At 51.0% G+C, this 21535-nt stretch overlaps 1 protein-coding gene across 3 annotated transcripts in view; it reads left to right on the top strand.

The window, feature by feature from the left end:
• RPS6KA2 (ribosomal protein S6 kinase A2) overlaps window positions 1-21535 on the top strand; it is a 297485-nt gene that overhangs the window by 194889 nt on the left and 81061 nt on the right. For all 3 annotated transcript variants that reach the window (XM_055310838.1, XM_055310839.1, XM_055310837.1), the window contains 2 exons: window positions 7980-8096; window positions 13899-13980. In XM_055310838.1, coding sequence (XP_055166813.1) covers window positions 7980-8096; window positions 13899-13980 — 199 coding nt within the window. The remainder of the gene's footprint in view (window positions 1-7979; window positions 8097-13898; window positions 13981-21535) is intronic.

Here is a 21535-nt window from a genome sequence, read left to right as displayed (position 1 = left end):
GGGTGGAAAACGGATCTCGGGCAGCTGAGCCCATCTTTCCCCTACTCTGGTGTCGTGTGTCCCACTCCTGAAATTTCAGAGCTGCTACCTGCTGTCTCAACATTTCACCCAGCGGGTTCCCTTATCTTCCCCGGCCCTCATCCTTCCTGCTTGCTCCCGCCTGTGCGGTTGTAGACTTCTTCCTAAAGAAAGGCGTCCGGGTTTTGTCCGGATTCTAGCAAGTGCCCACTGGACCAGCTTGGTTTCCACTCTCGCTGGGAGAGGTGCGGCTGGACTGAGTGGCTCAGCTTATTTTTAGCCCTTGAGAGATGGAGAGGAAACTTTTTGTAGAAGCCGTTTCCCGAGAAATGGGCCAGACACGTGCAACCGGGCCTGTGAGCATGCGCCAGCCAGAGCTCACACACGGCCCAGGCCTGGTGTGAGGGCAGCGAGGCCGCCTGCAGGGGGCTGGGGTGGGGGGTGGGCGCCCAGGGGCAGGGGGGCACCTGCTGGAGGCCCGGCCCCTGATCCCCTGAAGGAGCCTCCTGACCTGTCTGAAAGGAGGGGTTCTTCTGTAGAGTCTGTGACTCCAGTCATTCTCACTTCATATGAGAGGTGCGTGCAAAGCCACCTGCCCCCCGGGTTTCTGCACTGAGCCGCATGTGTTAGTTGGTTCAGCAAGCTTTACGGCGAACAGAGACCCCAAAGCTGCACAGACGATGCAGGAGCTCCCTGAGGGATGGACCCCCACCTCCCACCTCACCTTGTCTGTCTCCCGTCCTCCCTGCTCCCCCCACAACCCGGGCTCTTTAGGGCATCTCCTCTGGTCCTTACCTTCCAGAAGAGGCACAGAAAGCTCTTCTCTCCACCTCGAAAGCACTCCTGAACTTCTCTTTCTGGCAGTACCCTAGACTGCGAGTGGCACACTCTCCTGCTAAAAACAATTAATAGTACGGGATACACTATCTTTCTTAAAATATGTGAATGTAGGGACACCTGGGTGGCTCAGTGGTTGAGTGTCTGCCTTTGACTCAGGTCGTGATCCCGGGATACTGGGATCAAGTCTTGCATCGGGCTCCCTTTGGGGAGCCTGCTTTTCCCTCTGTCTGTGTCTCTGCCTCTCTGAGTGTCTCTCATGAATAAATAATAAAATACTAAAAAATAAAAAATAAAATAAAAATGTAAATGCATTCGTGAGTTGGGAAGTTAGGAGCAAATATTCAGAGGTCAAAACTTGTGTTTGAGTGAGAACCCAGAATTAGAGGACAGTTGAAATGGACTGTGTCCTGATGGCAGTTGACAAAGCTGTGAACCTAAGGTGACCTCGTGGCCTCACAGGCAGGGGACTGGTGACAAGTCCCACTGGGCCTCTTACCCACTCCTGCATGAAGGAGAACCTCAAGGAGGGCACGTCGCCCCATCCGACGACTCTCGATACTGCCTCTCAGCTGCCTGCCATGGGCCTCCAGAATCAGAGTCCCGGGGACAGGTGCCGTCTGGAGACTGCCATGAAGCCCCAGGACAGGGTGAGGGCCAAGGGGGTGACCACAGGGCAGGAGGCCAGGGATGGAGCCAGGCATGGCAGGATGTTGGGAAGCAGGGAGATAAGGAAGGAGGAAAGGAGACAGAAGAGTGGGGGGCGGGGGGGTAGGAGGGGCACCCGGAGCAGCACGTCCTAGACGCCAGTGAGGAAGACAGAGGAAGACAGAGTGGCAGGTTGTGCCCAGTGCTGCGGGGACTGGTGGGTCGTACCGTCCTGTGGAGACTGGCAGGTAGTGCCTGTGCTGGGGAGACTAGCACTTCTTTTCACTGAGTATCCACTTATGCTGGTGGGATGCACAGAAGGGGGACAGGGAGTGCTGGTGTGAGCCATGCGAATTGGTGATTTCTAGAATGAAGTCTCCCCCCTGTTCTGGAGGTGAAGCTAATTTTTGCCCAATTATAATTTTCTATGTCTTTGTCACTTATATTTCACAACTTTTAATTTGCACGTGCTTTTCGTAAATATTCTCCCTTTAACAATGACATGAAAAGCTAAGTGAAACCCACTTCTGTGATCAGAGCTGGGACCCCATCCTTCACAGACCCTGGACTCACCGGCCTTGCCCCCTCCTGGAACCCACCCATTTAACTAGTTCCTAGCTCCCAGGGTGGTTCTGATGCAAGTGGGCACCTGGCTGGCCTGCCCCCACCTGGGACCTGCCCATTTAACTAGCTCCTAGCTCCTGGGGTGGTGATGCAGGTAGGCACCTGGCCAGGTTGAGAACCTCTGGAACAAGATGTGCCTGCTGTCCAGAGGAGTAGCTGGTGGTACTCAGCTGTGCAGACACCGTGTGACGTCAGCCTCTTGCCCACCTGAGCTTCCTGCAGGGCTATGAGCTCTCCACCAACCAGGAGAGTGCTTACCTACTGTCGTTGCACTGACTGCGTCAGGAGTCTAGTGGGGCTTGTTGGGCAGGACTTGCTTACAGTGACTCAGAGCCTTCATACTTTCCTCGTTCTTTTCACACATTTATAAACCACCTGTTTAACGAGTCACTGTGTACCCTTCATGGGAATTGGTATTCTGCGTGCGAATTGGTGATTTCTAGAATGAAGTCTCCCCCTGTTCTGGAGGTGAAGTTAACACTTGCCCAATTTTAATTTTCTATGTCTTCATCACTAATATTTCACAACTTTTAATTTGCACGCGCTTTTCATAAATATTCTCCCCTTAACAATGACATGAAAAGCTGATGCTTCAGCAAGGAGGACATTCTGAGGAAGTGATCTTGGTGAAGGGAGGAGAGGAAGGCGGTGAGGTGTTCCGTACCCGGCCATCTTCATCACCATCTGAGGCCCACCAACCCCTCCCCACCACCGCTGGGACACCTGCAACAGGAAGCTCTGTGATGATGCATCAGAAGTGCAAACACAGTTCCACAGGGATTTAAAAAATTCATTGTCACAAATGACCTTGTCACATATTGACGTCATTTAAACAATTTATTTATTTACTTTTTAAAATTTTATTTTTTTATTCATGAGAGACACAGAGAGAGGGAGAGGGAGAGGCAGAGACATAGGCAGAGGGAGAAGCAGGCTCCATGCAGGGAGCCCGATGCGGGACTTGATCCCGGGACTCCAGGATCATGTCCTGGCCCGAAGGCAGGTGCTAAACCGCTGAGCCACCCAGGAATCTCCTGAGCCACCCAAGGATCCCCTAAACAATTTATTTCTCTAGCTTTTATCTCTTATGTTACAGCTGTTTTGAAACCCTCTTGCTTGTGGAGCAGGCACCTGACCATTGTACCATCTTCTCAACAAATTTCTCAAGTTATTTAAAAAAAAAAAATGCACATTCACAGTGATGAATTTGGGGAATACAGGTGAGGTCTGGAGCCGACGACCAAGAAAGAATTCTTGAGACGTCTTTGGTGCAAAATGGTGGTTTTATTAAAGCACAGAGACAGGACCCATGGGCAGGAAGTCCTGCTGCCCCGGCCCTGTGAGGGGCAGCTAATTATACACCTGGGAGTTGGGAGGGGTTTGAGATAGCTGTATTCTCTAAGGAATCTTGGGAGCAAGGTTTCCAGGACCTTGAGGGGGCCAGCTATTGTTGGGATAAGGTCACTTATTACTGTCTAATAAAACCTGAGTCATGAGACCCTTCAGATGTCTATCAGTGGGCCATGTGTTTGGGGGATGATTGTCAACATGTATCTGGGGGCGTAGCGATAAAGGGAAATTCTAAAGGAATTTTTATATGTTAAAGTAGACTTACAGGCTCCTGGGGGTCGGACTAAGATTGCCTTCTGCCCTTAGCAAAGTATGAACATCGAGGCAGTTGAGTCCGTAGAGGAAGGTCCCTCTTGTCAATGTGCTGCCCCACACTCGTGCCTTGTCCTCAGCTAGCCCTGTGTTCCCCCATCAACAGGAGTCACGTTAGAAACCAAATATTTAGTGCCATGTGTAGAGCCTTTAGCGACAGAGTTTATTTTCTTAAGGGAATAACATTAAAATCCACAGGGTTCTAGATAAAACAGCCTGCCTGGTAACAAAGAAAAGGCATTTATTTCAAAATGAGACCTGGGTGATATTATAATGCTAGTTGCCCTTTAGGGCAATGATCATTCAGAAAATAGGATGTTCCATCTGGAAACAGAGCAGACATGCCTGGGCATGTTCCCTCCCTGCCTGGGTCTGTTTGCTGTGCACGTGGGCTCCTGTGGTCAGCATTGGATCAGCCTCCCCTCCCCTCCCTCCCCTCCCCTCCCCTCCCTTCCTTCTAAGTTTTTTGGAAAGAGAAAAACCAAGTATCCTCAGGCACATCGAAGCCAGAATGTCACTACAAATGCAAGACTCTAAAATCGAAAATGTTGACACTCTTGATTCCTTAGGGATAATTGAGATTCTTTGCTCTTAAAGACCTTACTGATTTTACGTGAGAAATGAACTGCATTGCAATGTGATCAGGGAAGAGCATCCTGAGGTTTCTGACACCATCCTCGGAGGTGAAATTAGCTACGTGCTTTGGGTGCGTTTGCTGTAAATTCTTGGGCAGCAAGAATACACAAAACTTGAAGTGTTCTGAGAGACTTGTCTGTCAACCTTTGATTTGAACTGTTAGAGGGTAACTATTGAAGTGGGAGGGAGTGTGGATGGGAGGGCGGAAGGTCGCTGGGAGACTGGCCCCTGTGTCCTTAGAGAGGCACGAAGTCAGCTTCACAGGTGAGCAGGTGCGCCAGGAGCAGGGACGGGGTGGGAGTCCGGGGTCTGGGCACCATGGGCTCCCACTAGACCAACGCCAGCTGACAGTGTCCCAGTGGGTGAGTGGCCTCATTTACAGCCATTGCAGGCCCGTGGCTCTCCACAAAGAGAGGCTGAAGAGGAGGAATGATCTGGAATATTCATAAAACACAAGCGTGCTGTGAAGTATGATCCGGGAGGAGACCTGCAGGCTAAGCTTAGAGCCCACGCCCCTGCCAACCCCGGCCTCCTTGGCCGTCCACCCCGACACTGCGTTCTCTTGCCCACCCTGGGCCCGCAGACAGAGTGGAGTTTTATATTTCTATTCGGCGCCGTGCCTGTTAATGAAGTCATGCGACGGTGTGGTTCAGGGAATCATTACCTGGCACATACTGTCAGTGTTGCATTACCACGGCTGCATGATAGCAGTTATTCAGGAGGGAAATCGGGGTTCTGGGGGCTGTGTTGTGCTGTAGGAGGGAAATTGAGGTCGTGGGGACTGGGTTGTGCTGTAGGAGGGAAACTGGGGCTCTGGAGGCCAGGCTGTGCAGTAGGTGGGAAATCGGGGTTCTGGGGGCCAGGCTGGGCTGTAGGTGGGAAATAGGGGTTCCAGGCACCAGACTGTGCAGTAGGTGGGAAATTGGGTCCTGAAGGACCAGGTTATGCTATAGGAGAGAAATTGGGGTTCTGGAGACCGGGCTGTGCAGTAGGTGGGAAATCGGGGTTCTGGGGGCCAGGCTGGGCTGTAGGTGGGAAACAGGGGTTCCAGGCACCAGGCTGTGCAGTAAGAGGAAAATTGGGATTCTGGGGCTGGGCTGTGCTGTAGGAGGGAAATCGGGGTTCTGGGGGGCTGGGCTGTGTAGTAGGAGGGAAATTGGGGTTCTGGGAGCCAGGCTGTGCGATAGGAGGGAAATTGGGGTTTGGGGGGCCAGGCTGCGCTGTAGGCGGGAAATCGGGCTTCTGGGGACCAGGCTGCACTGTAGGAGGGAAATCAGGGTTCCAGGAGCTGGGCTGTGCTGTAGGTAGGAAATCAGGGTTCCAGCTGTGCTGTAGGTGGAGGCTGTGCTATAGGTGGAGGGTGGGCACTGGGCCCATTGCCGGAAGGTGCTTTGTTAACAGAAAAGGGCCATTTCGTTCTTACTTAAGGGACAAAGAATCTTCCATTTGTTCTTCAGTTGACACGTCCACAGCAGGAAAGGCTAGCATGTACCGTGGAGAGTCGTTTCGGACCTCAGCTTTGACCTTGGTCTGAGTGGGAAATTCAAGTCTGCAGCAGCCGCACTGAGTGCAGCGCTCGCGGGAAACCAGGCGACACCCTGAAGCCCAGGTTCTCATGGTCCTTCCCCTTCCCATCCTGGATGGAGAGAGGTTCCCCTCCAGAAGCTGCTCGGTCTTCTGAACCTTCAGGGCCTGGAGCTCCTGGAGGCCTGAGGCATAAAGCGGGGCTGTCCTTACCTGCGACCACGCCCACCCCCCCAGACTGCAGTCTAAATGTGATCCCCGATCGGGTGACCCTTGCCCCCAGATCCTTACTTATTTATTCGAGAAGTGATCACAAATGTATGACATTCCAATTGGTTGTCTCCTGAGCAAATCGTCCCCGAGAATGTGGAATTTGGAGTGTTCCCTTAAGCATCAGAGGAGAAAAAGCAACAGATTCCTGGGTCAGCTGCTGACCTGCAGTGAGGCTTTGCAGTGTGTGTGATCTTGATCCAGTACAGGTGACGTGGAGATAAAATAATACAACTCGAAACTTCTGAGAAATGAAGTCTTTGTACCCTTTAGAGAGACCGCTGTCATGTAAATTATTGCTATCATGATTTCACTTGAAAATATCTGCTAACATATTTCACTTGAAAATTCCGCTAACATACGGGGAGACGTGGTGGCGTTCTGGCAGCCTGCAATTGGAAACCCATGTCCAACACGCATAGCTCGAGGCCTGACTCAGACTGGATCTCTACTTCAACACAATGAGAAGTCCCGAGGGCCCAGAACACAATGTGCGTGTCATTACCGGTCACTATTTTTAGATGGGCTTTTCAGCCAGCCCGTTCTGCTAATCTGTAGCACCTAGCCCGATGCCAAGACCGTAGGGCAGGGGGTGAACCATCAGACGGATGGAGGGGTTGGAAACCGAGTCTCCAGGAAGCAGAGACAACGACTCAGCAGCAGTCAGCCTCCACTGTCAGGATGAACACCTCCTTCCTAGTTGTCCGATTCCAGATTGCTGGCACTGGGCGGATCGCATACCCAGGTGTAAGCGAAGTGCTGTTATCTTTGGGGACGGGAAGTTCTCTGATGAAAAAAAATCAGTGATTTCTGTCATTGTGTTAATTTATAGAACAAGGGCTTTTTTTTTTTCTCCTCCGGGGAAATCTTGCTTCTGGACTGGTGGAAAAATCTCGTCTGACTGATTCTTCTGAAATATAATCTCTGGGAGACCAGTGAGATGCCCTGTGCTTGTGGAGGAGGAGGGGGGAGGAGGACACGCACTTGCGTTTGGCCAACTGTGGCCATGTAGGGAGTCTGTAAATGGCCCTCTTCAGCACAGCCCCGTAGACATTAGGACAGGTTCTTGGAGGCTCATCCCATGGGTTCCATGATCATCCCCATCCCAATGTTTGCCCGAACTGTTAGAAGCAGGCTGGATGTCATGGAGAGCTCCTTTACGTGTCCTTGAGATGAGACCAAGTGACAAAGATCCATGTGGGAAAGAGCCAAGTAACAGCTCCCCTGGCCTGCTTCCAGAAAGGAAGCACAGATCAGGATGATGGTTTAAACTCTGTGATGTTGCATGTGTCCCAGCACGTCCCGCTGGGAAGGGTACCCTCCATCACCAGAGACAGGAATCTCTCCTACTTTCCCCAGTTTCCTACTCCAGCCCAAACCCTCTCTACAATTCCTAATTCATGGAGGCTCCCAAAGTCGAGCTTTCTTTGTCCTGCCAACTCCTGGCAGATTTATTGTCCTTTTGCCTGTAAAGAATAAAAACTGCCTGCTCTGGTCATTTCTTTAGGTCTCGGCTTTGTTATGAGGCCTTGGTACACATGGTACTTTGATTTCTTTCCTCCTGTTAACCTGTCTCATGTGAATTTAATCCTTGATCCGGCCGGAAGATCTTGAGGGTAGAGGAGGTTTTTCCTCTTTCACTGTGGTCCTCAGAATCTGTAACATCACCATGTGCGGGGTGACCTGAGCGTGGGATGGCAGTGTGGTGGATCGGGGAGGCTGCTGGCGGTATACTCACTGGGTGCTGTGCTCTCTTGCAGGAGGAAGGCACCGTCAAGGAGATTGACATTAGCCACCATGTCAAGGAAGGGTTTGAAAAGGCCGACCCTTCCCAGTTTGAACTGCTGAAGGTGTTAGGACAAGGATCCTACGGGAAGGTAAGTTGGGGCTCCAATTCCCTCTGAGTGGGCCTCACGCACTATGGTGGGTCCCCGTCCCAGGTGGAAGCACCTGAGTGTCTGGGGTGGCAAGCGATGGCAAGGTTGGCTCCTGGGCTGAGGGAGTGAGCCCCATGGGCCCACCCCGTCTACAGGCTCCTGTGTTCCTGGCAGCCCATGAGCACTTGGCATGGTTACGACTGTCTCGGAGAGCTATGCAAACCAGAGCTGCACGGGCCCGAGTACCCCACATTGCCCCAGACTTCCCTCAGCATCTCCTCATCACTATCGTGAGGACGGTTCTTGACCTTGAGCCGAGGCCTCTTGGAAAGCACACACCCAGTGAGGAGGAAGAAGGTGACATCCTTCAGGACTGGCCATGACGGTGCTCAGGAGGCAGGGAGGCCGGGCCTCGCCACCAGGCTTCTCTGCTTGCCCTCTGCCTTGGCAGTGCGCTTACTCTCTCGCTGAGCCTCAGTTTCCTCGTCTATACAACGGGGATGACATAACCCATGTGATTATGCTACAACAGAAGAAGGCCTGATCCCTTCCAGCAGTTGCCTAAGCAGTATCTGCGCTTGGAAATCACGCCCTTTCCATGTCACTGATAACATGCGGTGGAGGCCGACCCCTGCCAGGAAATGAGAAGTGGTCGGCTCTTCACTGGGGCCACATCCAAGCCCAGCAGGACGTCAGGGATTCTCCAGTTGTGACGACGTGTGAGTTTTTCCAGCACACGGTGCTCCTTCTTCTGCATCCTTGCATGACTGCCAGGAATCCGTAGGCTCTGACGACGTGATCTCTGCAACACCCGGGCCCGAGGAGAACGGTTCAGCGCCTACCTTGGCTGCAAGCAGAACGGCGGCCTGGAGCTTTGGAAAACTAATTTTTATATGGAATGTGGACATTCTCCATAGGACTTTATGCCAAGATGAAATCTGCTGCCTGTTGATTTAAGGCACGAGTAATAGAACATTCGTGATGTTCTGGAAAGTCTCTTACAGACCATGAAAATTTGATTCCTTGCAAAATTTGTCTTTTGGCCTGTGTATGAGGTAGACTTTTTCTGTTTTCTTTTCCACTTTCCTACAGTGACGTGGGAAGGAGATGTTTGCATAGATGTACATACAAACATAGTAGTTTTGAACTGCACAAAATTTCCAGGATTCACAATTTTGTGTCCAACAAAAATGGCTACTTAATGTGGATCATAAGGTATTTTTGGAAGCAGGGAATGAAGATCTCAATCTCTTGCAGGTGAGGAGCATTACTAAGAGCACAAGGCAAAGCCTATTTATGCGATAATGGAATGTCCGCCGTTAATTAGAAATGTCAGAAAAAAGAAGGCATAATTCTTTCTCTGAGAACTATGATTTCGGAATAAAGATGAGCAGATTCACAGACACTTGCCACATGTTGTTTCCTGAGAATAGACTTGGACGTGCAGCACATTATCCACCAAGTGGTCCTCGTCTGCAGCAAAGGCGCAGCTGGGGCTGCTGCAGCCACTGCCTTCTGATTGGGTCCCTCAGGCCTCCTGGTCACCACCGCCCACCGCCCCCATCTCGGGTGCTTGGTGACAGACGGATGGGACAATGTTTCCAAGCTCAATGGAGACACAGGTCTGGGGCTCTAGGGAGTCTGTCCAGAAACTTCACTGGGCAAAACCTGCCCTTGAAGATGCCCTCCTCAGATACCTGGGGTTAATGATAAAAGAAGAAAAGGCTTTGTGCAAGTACCTCCAAATTTCGAACTTTGAAAAACCATTCTTTGGAAAACTAGTGAAATAATGAGTGGCATTTGGTGGGCCCTAGAAGCGAAGACCAGGACTCTCAGTGGATGAGAGGTGACCAACAGACAGAACAGAGCTCTGGAAAGCTCTCGGAAGTGCCCTGGGATGACTTGGAACCAACACTAGGCACTAGAGAGCCACAGACACAAATGACATTTGTCCACACAGGGCTGTAACTGAGTGCAGAGGGAGCAGTGGTGCTTGGACAGGAGGAACAGCCTTGGCCTCAGACAAAGCAATTTCAGGATTGAATCGGGAAAGCAGTGAAATTCTGGAAGGTACGGCACAGGTGTCCAGGTGTGTGATGCAGACTAGGGGTTCCTTGAGAGTCTGCAGGCAAGAGAGGTGCTGGAGCCACCAGGAGAGTCCGAAAGTGACATCGTCGCCCTCTTCCCATCCCCTCACCTGCTCCTTGAGGTCCCTCAAGTGGATAAACACTAGGGGCCGGCTTGGGAACATTCTTTTCTTCAATAGAAGAATTTCTTCAATTCTTTTCTTCAAAATATTCAAGGAAAAGATATGCAGATACAATTCCCACACTCTGAGAAGGGATTAAACCAAATAAATACACGCCCTTGCTCTCCTATCGCTTAATTGATAGCACATAAGAGTGGGTCTTTAAATGCCTCCTTTTGAGGACACTGTCACCCTACATCCTCTGAAAGCGCCCGGCACCTCCCAGTTGGCTGCTCTGTTGGAGGATACTGCAGACCGATTGCGACGTCGCAGCTCTAAGAGCTGAAAAGTTTGCTGAGAGAGTCAGGCAGTGGTTTTGCTGATTATAGTGACACCTGAAGATCTGGGGCGACTTAGGATGACAAAGCATCCGTCTCCACGTGTCCCCACGTAACACATGTCACATGCTGAGCTGTCACATGCTGAGCTGCTGAAGAAGCGGTCAGGAGTAAAATGGGGACCCTGTTAAAGCCAGCTAGGTTAGAATTGAAAAATCAGTGACTGTATTTGCTGAAACTGCTGGAGTTATCCAGAACTTAGTTCACTGCATCCAAATGTGTTCCTGAATGACATGGGTCCAGCTTAAGAGGAGGCGGCACGGGGCGCCGTAGGGAGTGGCAGCCTGTGGCTTGTGAGCCCTTCTCTTCACTCATGACCAGGTTCACCTGTGGCATTGGTTGCTCCATAGTTTGCGCCCTAAGCACTGGCTCCATCAGGTGCCCTGCCTGTCCCCAGGGTCTCCCCCGCTGCGGTGCCCGTGGTGCGCCCAGGGCCCGGGGCCTGATGGGGGCTTCGCGAACACTGCGAGAATGGAATGTCTTCCAGTTCTTTTCAAAAATAAAAGTAGAACTCTTTTAATATACGTATAAATAGCCATCACTGTCAATCATCTTATTTTTAAAAGCCTGAAATACAACAGAGAAGACGGTTTCATGTGTGGCTCTCCACGCAAAATTTGATGTCAGTTATGCTCCTCTTAGTGGTCGGCAGCCCCCGTGAACTTGGTTTCCAGTGTGGGTTTCCACTCATCCCCGAGCTCGTACATATGCTCTCACGTATGTTCACGTGTGTATCATGCACACCCTCCTGACAGTACAGGGGGAGAGGCGGACAGCGGGATGAACATGCAGGCAGGAAAGGTGGTTTCTGGATATGGCACATTTTGAAAGAAAGGTTTTATTGTTGTTACTGGTCGTCTGACTCTAAGAATGTCTGTCTTGGGCTAACCAATAGGCTTCACTGTAAAGAGTCAGTAGGTTAGTGCCCCCCAGCTGAGGCGCATGGGGGACTTGAGCCAGGAGCCCCCTGCTCTAGCTCTGCAGTGACCCTCTAGCTCCAGAGGTCACAGGCCTTTGCTGCTAGAGTTGCACCTGTTTTGCCAGCAGCCCCTCCCCTGCCCCAGACACCCCATCCCTCACCCTCACAACTTCAGGACACAGCTTCCTTTCCTGGGTGCTGGGCACCAATGCTCAGGTCCTGGGTGGGACCCCCACCCTCTCCAGGCTGCTCACTGGGCTGCTGCTCATGACCTGGATCCTGGCTGTCCCCACGTGCCCACACCAGCCTGGGGAAAGGCCTTGGAGGCATGAGGGGATCCACCGTGTGACCAGACATGCTGCAGGGCCTATGACTTCCCATGAGTCAGAGGGCTCAGAATGTCAGACACTAAGTTGTTCTCTGCACACCCACCCTTCTGACCGCAGCTGGTGCAGCTCTACTGCCCATCGGGAGGCCCGTCCCCAGCAGAGCCCTCGTCGTTGTAAGCACAAGGCTGCAGGAGGCCTGTCGGCACAGAAGGCTTGTCCCCAGGGCTCTGCAATACAGCCAGGTCCATCCAGCCAATAAGCGCAACCACAAGGACACATGCACACACCTAGACACGTCCTGTGTCCCCCAAAGATGAATATCAATGCACAGGGACAGAATAGTCCAAATCCAAAAGAAAAGGGGTAACCTACTTCTGCCTGTGGTTGCGTGGGCCCCCACTCCTGGAGGCAGCATCCAGGGCCAGCCTGTCCCTCCCACCCCTGTTGTTCTCTGGGCCAGAGGAGGCAGGGGGTTGTTGGCACTGACCCTGGTCTAGGGAGAGAACTGTGACCCAAATGCCGGCAGCGGTCAGGAAGGAGCAGGACAGGGGCTGTCCTGGGGCCAGGACCCACTCAGGGTCAGGAGGTAGTGTGTGGTCCCCAGGGCACACGGTGAACCCAGGACAGACACCGAGAGTGTCTGGTGAGGAAGGCAGACATTCTGCTCAGGAGACCCCATCCTCAGCCGTTCTCTTCCCCTTTGCCCTCCTCCCCAAGTGGGGAGCTGTGGGAGCCAACCCCACGTGCTGGTCTTGTCCTCTGTCCCCACCATGACCCTGCAGCCCACCCCCAACCCCATGTGCTGGTTTGTCTTCTGTCCCAACGGGTGACCCTGTATCCCCACCCGCCAACCCGACACCTGGTGGAGCTGGCTTCCCCTGGAGACATGTGCAGTAGCAGGTCTTTCTGGCTTCATGAGGCTCCATGAGGCAGGCATTTTGGGGAGTGGGTGGGTCATTGTCACCCTTGTGGTGGCGCCTCCACTGGATAACAAGCATCACCAGCGTGGTGGTCTCTAATGCCCCAGGAGGGTGTGTGTGTGCGCGCGCGTGTGTGTGTGTGTGTGTATTTATCTTACTCTTTCTGTTCAACATCATGCCTATGACCCTAAACTCACTCAGCCCCTCAGTTTTATTTTTGATTTTCCTCAATGTGGCATCTCAAAATGTGTTTCAAAAATGTCATTAAGGATCCACACAAGTATATCTAAGAGCCATTTAAAAACTAACTCTATTTTTTAAAAAAAAGAATCTAACTGTATCTATAAATTTAACTCTGCCCAAAGCTAAAATTTGGGTGAAAAAGCTCAAAATAAGAGAACTCAACTTATCTTGAGAATCAGCGTCTGTTCATGTGATTGGCAATAACTATCAAGGTAGACTTCACAGTGGGGATTTACAAAGGGATATTTAGAATAAACCAAATGATCTCTCTTAAAATTTCTGAGCATTTTTTTGTTTTTCGAATCACCTGGCCTTTATTTTTCTCCCCAGAAGAGTGATATTACCCATGCTAGAAAAGGTTTAGTGGTACCAAGAACAAACGATTCTTCACACAAAACACATAATGCTGTTTTGCGTCCTGGATGAAATCTGTCCTGGCAGCCTAGATGTTGGAGAAAATTTTGTGTTTAAAATTTCCTCGGGCAGCCCGGGAGGCTCAGCGGTTTAGCGCTGCCTTCAGCCCAGGGCATGATCCTAGAGACCTGGGATCGAGTCCCACATCGGGCTCCCTGCATGGAGCCTGCTTCTCCCTCTGCCTGTGTCTCTGTGCCTCTCTCTGTGTGTCCCTAATAAATAAATAAAATCTTTATAAAAAATAAAATAAAATAAAATAAAATTTCCTGATAGCATATTTATTTCATTGGATTTTCCCCTAAACTCCCTTGTATATCCCCTTGTCAAATCAAATAAGGGAAATGAGTTCAACGTCTTCCCAGTTTCCGATATTGTGTGTTCTCTTTGTCAGGTGTTCCTGGTGAGGAAGACCAAGGGATCTGACACTGGGCAGCTGTACGCAATGAAAGTTCTTAAGAAAGCTACCTTGAAAGGTGAGGATCTCGCCAAGGGTCTGGCTGTGTTTGAGATGTGCGGCTGCGGCCTGAACTGTGCCTGCTGTTTGCATAAATACACTTTCTATTTAGTATTGCACGATTTCTGAAGCTGCCTCTAAAGGAGTGTATCGGACACGTTATTCTCTGATGATAAGCGGTACAAACATTTCCCTGAACATTTAACATATCCCTGCAAAATTCCCACGATCTTCAGAGAGGAGGCCGTATTGCACAAATAGCATTCCCCCACCTATGTCCTGCTGTGGCATTTGGAAAAAAGCTCAATGAGGGCGAAAGCAGAAGCAGGTCGTCTGGCTGCATGTGGACCACAAATCAGCCTGAATCCTCAGCCAGACTGGATTGCTCGTTTTCAAACAAACCACGATTCCCAGCTGTGTTGCTTCCCTTTTGTGGCTGGGTTTCAGAAATACAGTCCCACACCTGATTCTAGTGCTCCTCAATCCCGCCCCCCAGTGAAGCATAAACCCTAAACACAAGGCCAAAAGAAAACTGCATCCAAGATCACCATTCCTGGCTCCCGGCCTCATAGCCGACAGCACCCAGGAGCTGAGCGGGTGCTACTCTCTGATCCCCGCCCACTCACTCTGTTGGTGACAGTGTAAGATGTCCCGGCACACACACCAGGCCCTGGGCAGGTGCAGCAGAGGCTATTGGTCATACACACTCATCACGCCCTGGGGAGGAGGCCGTGAGGGCCATGCTGGGCCCTGCCGGCCTGCGCTCAGGAGCACAGCCACCAAGGCCGGGCTTGAGGAGGCCGACTTTGTAGTAACAGGAAGGCAAGGTGGCCCCTGGCTCCTGTGGAGCATGTGCTGGGCCTGTTTGACTCGTTCTGTAAGCCAGCAGGGAACTGAAGCCTGCTGAGGACCAGATGGGGTGCAGCTGCAAGGTGGGTGGCCTTTCTCACAGGGTGGGGAGCTGTCAGGGGCCGGGGGCCCCCAGTTAGGCCATTGGACTCCGTGAGGCTCAAAGACGTCAAGGCAGCATGTGAGTTTTTAGGTCTTAAGACACAATGTCGTCAGCAAGTGCATTCAGTGGGCAATTCAAGCGATATGCCATTCTCTGCACACACGTCACTTCCTGTTGGCTGGCAGATAAGATAACCAGCAATAGAGGGCAGGAAGTGCGTGAACCAGATACAGACTTGCCCAACCTAGGTATTCAAAGGAGAACTCGTGTTCTTCCAAAGGAGGTTGTTCAAAGATGTGACCCTAAACGGTTCTTTCCCTTAAGTCACAACTGTTCTGTCTTCCCCTCAAATATGACCTCACCGTCCCCTGTCCTGGAAGGAGAGGGAGGAAATGCAGGGGTGACACTGAACCGTTGTCAGGGAATCCATGTCTATGCACACACTCTGGAGGCATGAAGTCAAGTCAAGGAGCTAGAATTCGCTCTGTTGAACCTGCTGCGAAGCCTGCACTCCTTCAGCATCAACCGTGACCTCTCAGCTTGTGCCAAACACTCCAGCTCGGTGATTCACCTTCCATGGATGCACGTCTCCACATTTGTTTATCATCCAATCCAGCGTCCTTGAGAAAGTGCCCTGGACACAGTATTCCACGGATCAGACATGATAGAGAGCTGTGTCCACAGAACGATCATAATATCATTAAATACCTGAGCATCTCCATCAGGACAAGACCATGCACATATGGGCAGGTAGGAGATACCTGTGCCTGTGGAAAATATGCCAAAATGAACACAGTCACAGGATTATCAATAGCGTTGCATTTTCTTCCCTATACTCTAGATTTCAAGTTTTCAATAAAAATAAAACATATTTGACTTTTTATAATGTAAAGTTATTAGTAAAATACTTCGGAACAACGTGCTTGACTATGGAAAACCATTAGTACAGAGTGAGAATGAGCCATATAAGCATCTAAGAAGAGGGAGATTTCCCACGCCCTGGTGCTCCTTTAAAAGCCGTCTTTCAAACCAGACATTATTTGACACCCTCTGACTGCTCTGGCTTTCCATAATGGCCCATCACAAAATAATAGATTTTTTCCCCCCAGAAATGCAATTGGGATTTATTTTCTAAAGAGAAAGTGAGAAGATTTACAAAACAGTGCCTCGGGTGAGGTGGTCCTTGGACCCATCATAGGAGGACGTGCAAGAAGGAGGCCAGGTGTCTGCATGCACCACTCACCACCTCCCCTGGGAGGGGATGTCAGCCCTCTCTGAACCCCCCTCCTTCCTCATTCGTCTAGGAAGAGGTTTGGTTTAAAGGGTGATTTTTTTAAAGATTTTTTAAATTTATATATTCATGATAGACACACAGAGAGGGGGGCAGTGCAGAGACACAGGCAGAGGGAGAAGCAGGCTCCATGCCAGGAGCCCGACGCGGGACTCGATCCCAGGACCCCAGGACCACGCCCTGGGCCAAAGGCAGGCGCCAAACCGCTGAGCCACCCAGGGATCCCCTCAAAGGATGATTTAAATCAGCTTGAGCTGCACCACCTCTGCATTCCATGAGCCCCAAGTTCTTCAGATACTCTCCACCTTCTCGTTGGCACCGGTTTGCAAGCTGATTAGTCATTCTGAAGAATGTGCGAGAGAAACAAGGACTGCACCGTGACAGTGGCAGTGATGCTCCCTGCTCGCCAGCGGCACCGAGAGTACAGACAGCCCCCCTAGAGCGCAAAGGCAAGGAATTGCAATAGCAAAATCACGTTGAGAAGGTAAACATGGAAAGGGGGTGGAGGACTCGCAGAAGTCATTGTAAAGCGCCGGATTGTTTCTCAAAAACATGGGTGACTGTCATGTGTGCGGAAGAGAGAATTGTTGTCAGTGGAATTCCAAATAACTTGACAGAAGGATAATAGTCCCTGACAGCTCTATTTTATCTTTAAAGAAGTTTGGAGCTGTCAGGCGCCTGCCCCCTTTCGTTTAAGGAGGTGGCGCATCACTTGTAAGGGAAATGTCAGCTGCTCAGAAGCTGAGGGTGTGACAAGCTGGCAGTCCCCCGCCCTCGTCTTCCAGCACCTTCTCCGCGCCTCGCAGGGCAGTGCTGCCTGCCTTCTGCTGGCTTACGGACCCTTTGCAAATGTTCCCCTTCTTCCTTAACTCTGTATTCATTACTCAACACCCTTGTTACAGTAACAATTCCTTATCAAGTATTCCAAGCATAAGGAGTCCAGAGGTTGATGCCCCACTCTGTGTTGTAAGGGAATGGGACTCGGTGGCCGTAACCACGGTCCCCAGCATGCGACCAGGAACGCAGACAGCCTGGTGTCCATCTCCCGGGTACCGAGTCCATATGTAGGGACTGTGACCCAGGTCAGTAACAGCGGCTCCTGAGCTGGGCCACCCCTGGAATCGCCCGTGGGACCTCTGTAGGATGCGACTGCTGGGTGCCACCCCCAAGTTCTGAGTTGGGTGGTCTGTGTGGGTGTCAACACAAGAATTTGTCACCCCCAAGGGAGAGGACCCCGATACGGTGGTTGGGAGCATAAACCTGGGCCCTTGGGCTCGTCTCGCATCCCCCCTGTGGGCTGTGTCGTCTTCATGTCCTCCTACTTAGAAAGGGGTGATGCCATCAGAGTACCTGCCTCCTGGCGTTGTTGACGTGAGAATTAAATTCACCGAGTGTCTCGGACGTCGCAGGCCTGGCGAAGGTCAGTGTCGGGTGTCCTCAGCTCTGCTTCTTTTCTCCGTGGACCTAGGAGAGGTATTGGGGCTTTTCCTGGCTAGTTTTGGGAAGGTCTGATGGCGTGGGGGAGTGAAGGGGAGGTGGGACATCAATTGCCATCTCCTCAGGAAGGGTTCCGGCTTCCTCCAGCCCCAGGCCTGCGGCTACCACCACGTTCATTGCCACGAAGGACGAGCCTGTGTCGAGGCCCCGGCAGGGCTCGGGTGTGGCTGTGTCCCCTTTCACCGGGCCATCCTCCACCGTGCGGAAGGGCATCGTACGTGAAAGGTTTCTTTGCAGTGATGGTTTCCTGGTAGGACTCCACCTGTGTTTTCAGGCCAAACTAATTTTTCAACCATCTTCATTAGAAGTTGACTTTCTAAGCCCAAAGGTAGGCATTCCCGGCTTTGAAGAAAGTCCGTACTCTGTCCATCTGAGGCTGAGGGGAAAAAATCCATCATTCTGGTCAAATCTCTGTCGAGCCACTTACATTATTGCAGATGGGTTCACAGCAGAGGTGGGAGGGCCGCCGACCACAAGGATGGAGATGTGGACCCAGCTGCCGCCTTCTGAGCTCGTTGGATCACCGGTCGGGGCTGTTTCTGCAAATCGTCTGTGTTTTCTATAAGAAGTAGAGCTGTGAGGACATCGCTCGGACTGTGAGCAGAGGCACGGGGGGTGCAGAGTGCGTGGTGGCCGGGACGGACACACGGCTTACATTCGTGCTGATCATGGCCTTGGAGCTAGTCCTTGGCCGACGCAGCCCAGGCAGCCTCAGACCTCAGAAGGCGATTGCCAGCACCGTGACGTTTATTCCTTTTCTCTGACGCTGATAAGCTTCATTTCAAGACACCGACTGGCTCAGAAACTGAGCTTCAGTGAGCGCCTTAGTTTACACTGATTTTATTTCCGGGCAAAGTCATTAACGTCATTAGGCTCACATTTGGATGATTGCAAATTCTGGGAGTGGGGGTGGGGGTGGGTTTAAGTGTCCCTACTGGTAGTCCTGTGCTCCTTGTACCAATGAGGACACTGAGGCCAGAGCAGTGAAGCCACAGTCACGACCGTCCCATGGTTCACAGGCTGTGGAGTCAGAACCCGGTGCTCCTCCTGTAACAGGCTCCGGGGACCCAGCCCCATCCCCTCACACGCCCAGGCTGTGCATCAGGAATCCACTGCCGGCTAATTGTCCTCAGGGCATTCACTATTCAGGGGCTATTTTCCCAGTGCGTGGTCTGGGACAAAAGGTAAAATGAGTGACTCCCCCTTAAGCCTCCCTGGCTTGTCTTTCTTGGGCATCCTGGATGCACCTGCACATCCGTAGGGAACAAGCACGTTATCCTACAGGGCCTGTGTACTTTGGGGTCCTTTATCTGTTTTTTTTCTACCAGAATTGTGTTTCTTGGATTGTGGATGGGTTAAAAAGCAGAAAGTAGATGACCATCCTTCCTTGTCATCTTTAATGCCTGTGCAGTATAAATGCAGAAGAGAAACAGGCTGAAGATTCATCCACAAAAAGATTCTTTGGTCAAGAAGGGACTTGAGAAACATGCCTTTCTCTCTTTAAATAACCTGGTGTAGAGAAAAAGACAAATCTTGGGGAGTTAGACCTCACCATTTTTAATTTTTATTATTTATGGTTTTCTTCCTTTCTATTTTCTCTGGACTAAAGAATGGTACAGAGTTTTGACCACCAAACATTTAGAAACACAACTTTTCATGGGAGCATACTTTTTGCTTTGAATTTGACCTCTGAAGATTATAATGTATGGTGTGAGGTGTATGGTGTATAATGTATGGTGTGCTTTGAATTTGACCTCTGAAGATTATAATGTATGGTGTGAGGCTAAAATCCTGCATCCAGGAGATGGCTTGGGGTATAATTTCAGACCCAGGAGATTTTGTGAGCAAGGGAAGGAAGCAGTGAGCAGCGGTCAGTTCACTGAGCGGAGCCTGAGCTTGCCACCCACCTGCGCGTGGACTCCAGTGCTACATGAGCATCTCAGACTGGCTCTCTCATGCTGCACAGGCCATTTCTCAGAGACTTCTAGTGACTTGTAGGAAGGCAGGGATCATGTATCAAGAGGCAGCCCGAGGTTCAAAACCTCTCTGCTCCCATGTGCCAAGCCATTAGGCTGGCCAGCAAAGCCAGCCTTGCATTTTGGTTTCTCACTTGATGGGACATCTCAAAGGACCATGGATATTGAGATATTTTATTACCATTGAAAGGGGCATAAGCCAACTTTTAACTCCTAAAACTCCAGCACAGGCCAAGTGGTTGAGTTAAAAAAAAAAAATTAACAGGTTGGAATGTCCTAAACTTTAAATTCCTCATGAGCACAACGGAATAGATACTTCTAAAGTTGTTTAAAGGAGAATAAGTCTTGGATGACATGAAGATATGTTGGCCTGATCCAAAAAAAGAGTTCCCAGAAAGTAGCTTTAGTTTTGTATCATGTGTCATGTCCACCAGGATAATCCCACAATGCACCCCCTCCCCTGTGTTTCTGGGAAGGAAACTGTGCCCTTCATAGTAGGATGAATTTGTGTTCATCTCCACATTCATCTTAGCACTTGGAGCCGCCACAGGCCATGATGGCTGAAGGACACATGAAGGTCACAGCTGGCACCAGGGGGATGCAGATTGCCTACAGAGCAAAGCCAGTCATGAAAACCACATCCCTCTAATCCTCCACATTGCAGGGCAGCTACAATACAGAATTGGTTTGAAATACAAAAAAAAAAAAAAAAAACAAAACATTTACCCCCAATACCTACGGTTTATTAATGAATCTCAAAATAGCGTAGAACATCCTTCTTTTTATATCCGTAGTAGCAAGCCCCACTCAATCCCAGACTCACCTGTCAAATACCAGGAAAAAAATCCCAGGGAGATAATGGGGCCTGACCCCAGATTCTGCACCAGCCTAGAGCTGCCCAGCAAGACGACTGCTGGCGTTCCTCTCCAGCAGGTGGGATGTCTCTTGTCTCAGCTCACGACATCTCTCCCCGGTTCTGACTCCCTGACGCCATAGCAATGCAGGGATGGAGGAAGCGCCTCTCTGAGCTTTCTTCTTTATGCATCTAGATATTAGGAATCAAAATCTCTCAGCACCCTAAGCTGTGCCAGAGGCAGCCTGAAGACAGCACAGACAGTGACCCGTTTGCTGTCCATGCCCGTGTCTCTTCATGCAGGGATACTCTGTGCTGCGAGCCAGGTGGCCAAGCTGGAGGTATAGGCCCTTCCCGCCATCCCTGGTTCTGACCCGAGAGCAACCAGCAGGGCCAGAAGAGGCATTGATGAGGGTGGAGCGTGGGCTCTGCACACCTGAACGGAATCCGCAGACCTGGGGATCGACGGGCCAGCCCCTCAGGATGCCAGCTCCTGCCTCTTGTCTGCAGCTGAGGGGCCCTGCTCCGTGTAACCACTGCGCTTCCACATCTTGTTAGCTCAGCGTGCAGGTCCCCGGACATGGCACCGTCGGGGATGCAGTCTCAGCACTGACCAAACCAAGCCCCGTGTGAACACAGCCTATTTCCCGGCCCCGGGGAAGGACCCACGCACACCTGGGAGTCATGGTCACAGCACACGTGTGTGTGCACATGTCCCAGCTGAGCTGTTCCCTCTGTCTTCACAATCACTCAGGGCTACTGCATTCACGGAGGCTCCTGGCCCTCTTTCTGTTTGCTCCATGCACCTCTACGCATTTTGCTGCCTTTTGCTGCTACGACCTTTTGGATGGCCAGTCTGGGGACATTTGAAGCTCATCTCTCCTTTGTCCCTCCATTATTTCCCCATTGCTTTTATTAAACAGATTCCCACCTGGACATCAGATGGGCATTCCTCTTTGTTATTATTTTTATGGATTGATTTTTTTAACCTTTAATTCTTTAATT

The sequence above is a fragment of the Nyctereutes procyonoides genome, unplaced genomic scaffold (genome assembly GCF_905146905.1).
Source record: "Nyctereutes procyonoides isolate TBG_1078 unplaced genomic scaffold, NYPRO_anot_genome, whole genome shotgun sequence".
In the NCBI taxonomy this organism is placed as follows: domain Eukaryota; kingdom Metazoa; phylum Chordata; class Mammalia; order Carnivora; family Canidae; genus Nyctereutes; species Nyctereutes procyonoides.
Note: the sequence above shows the minus strand (reverse complement) of the source record. Positions and strands in the feature narration are given on the sequence as shown.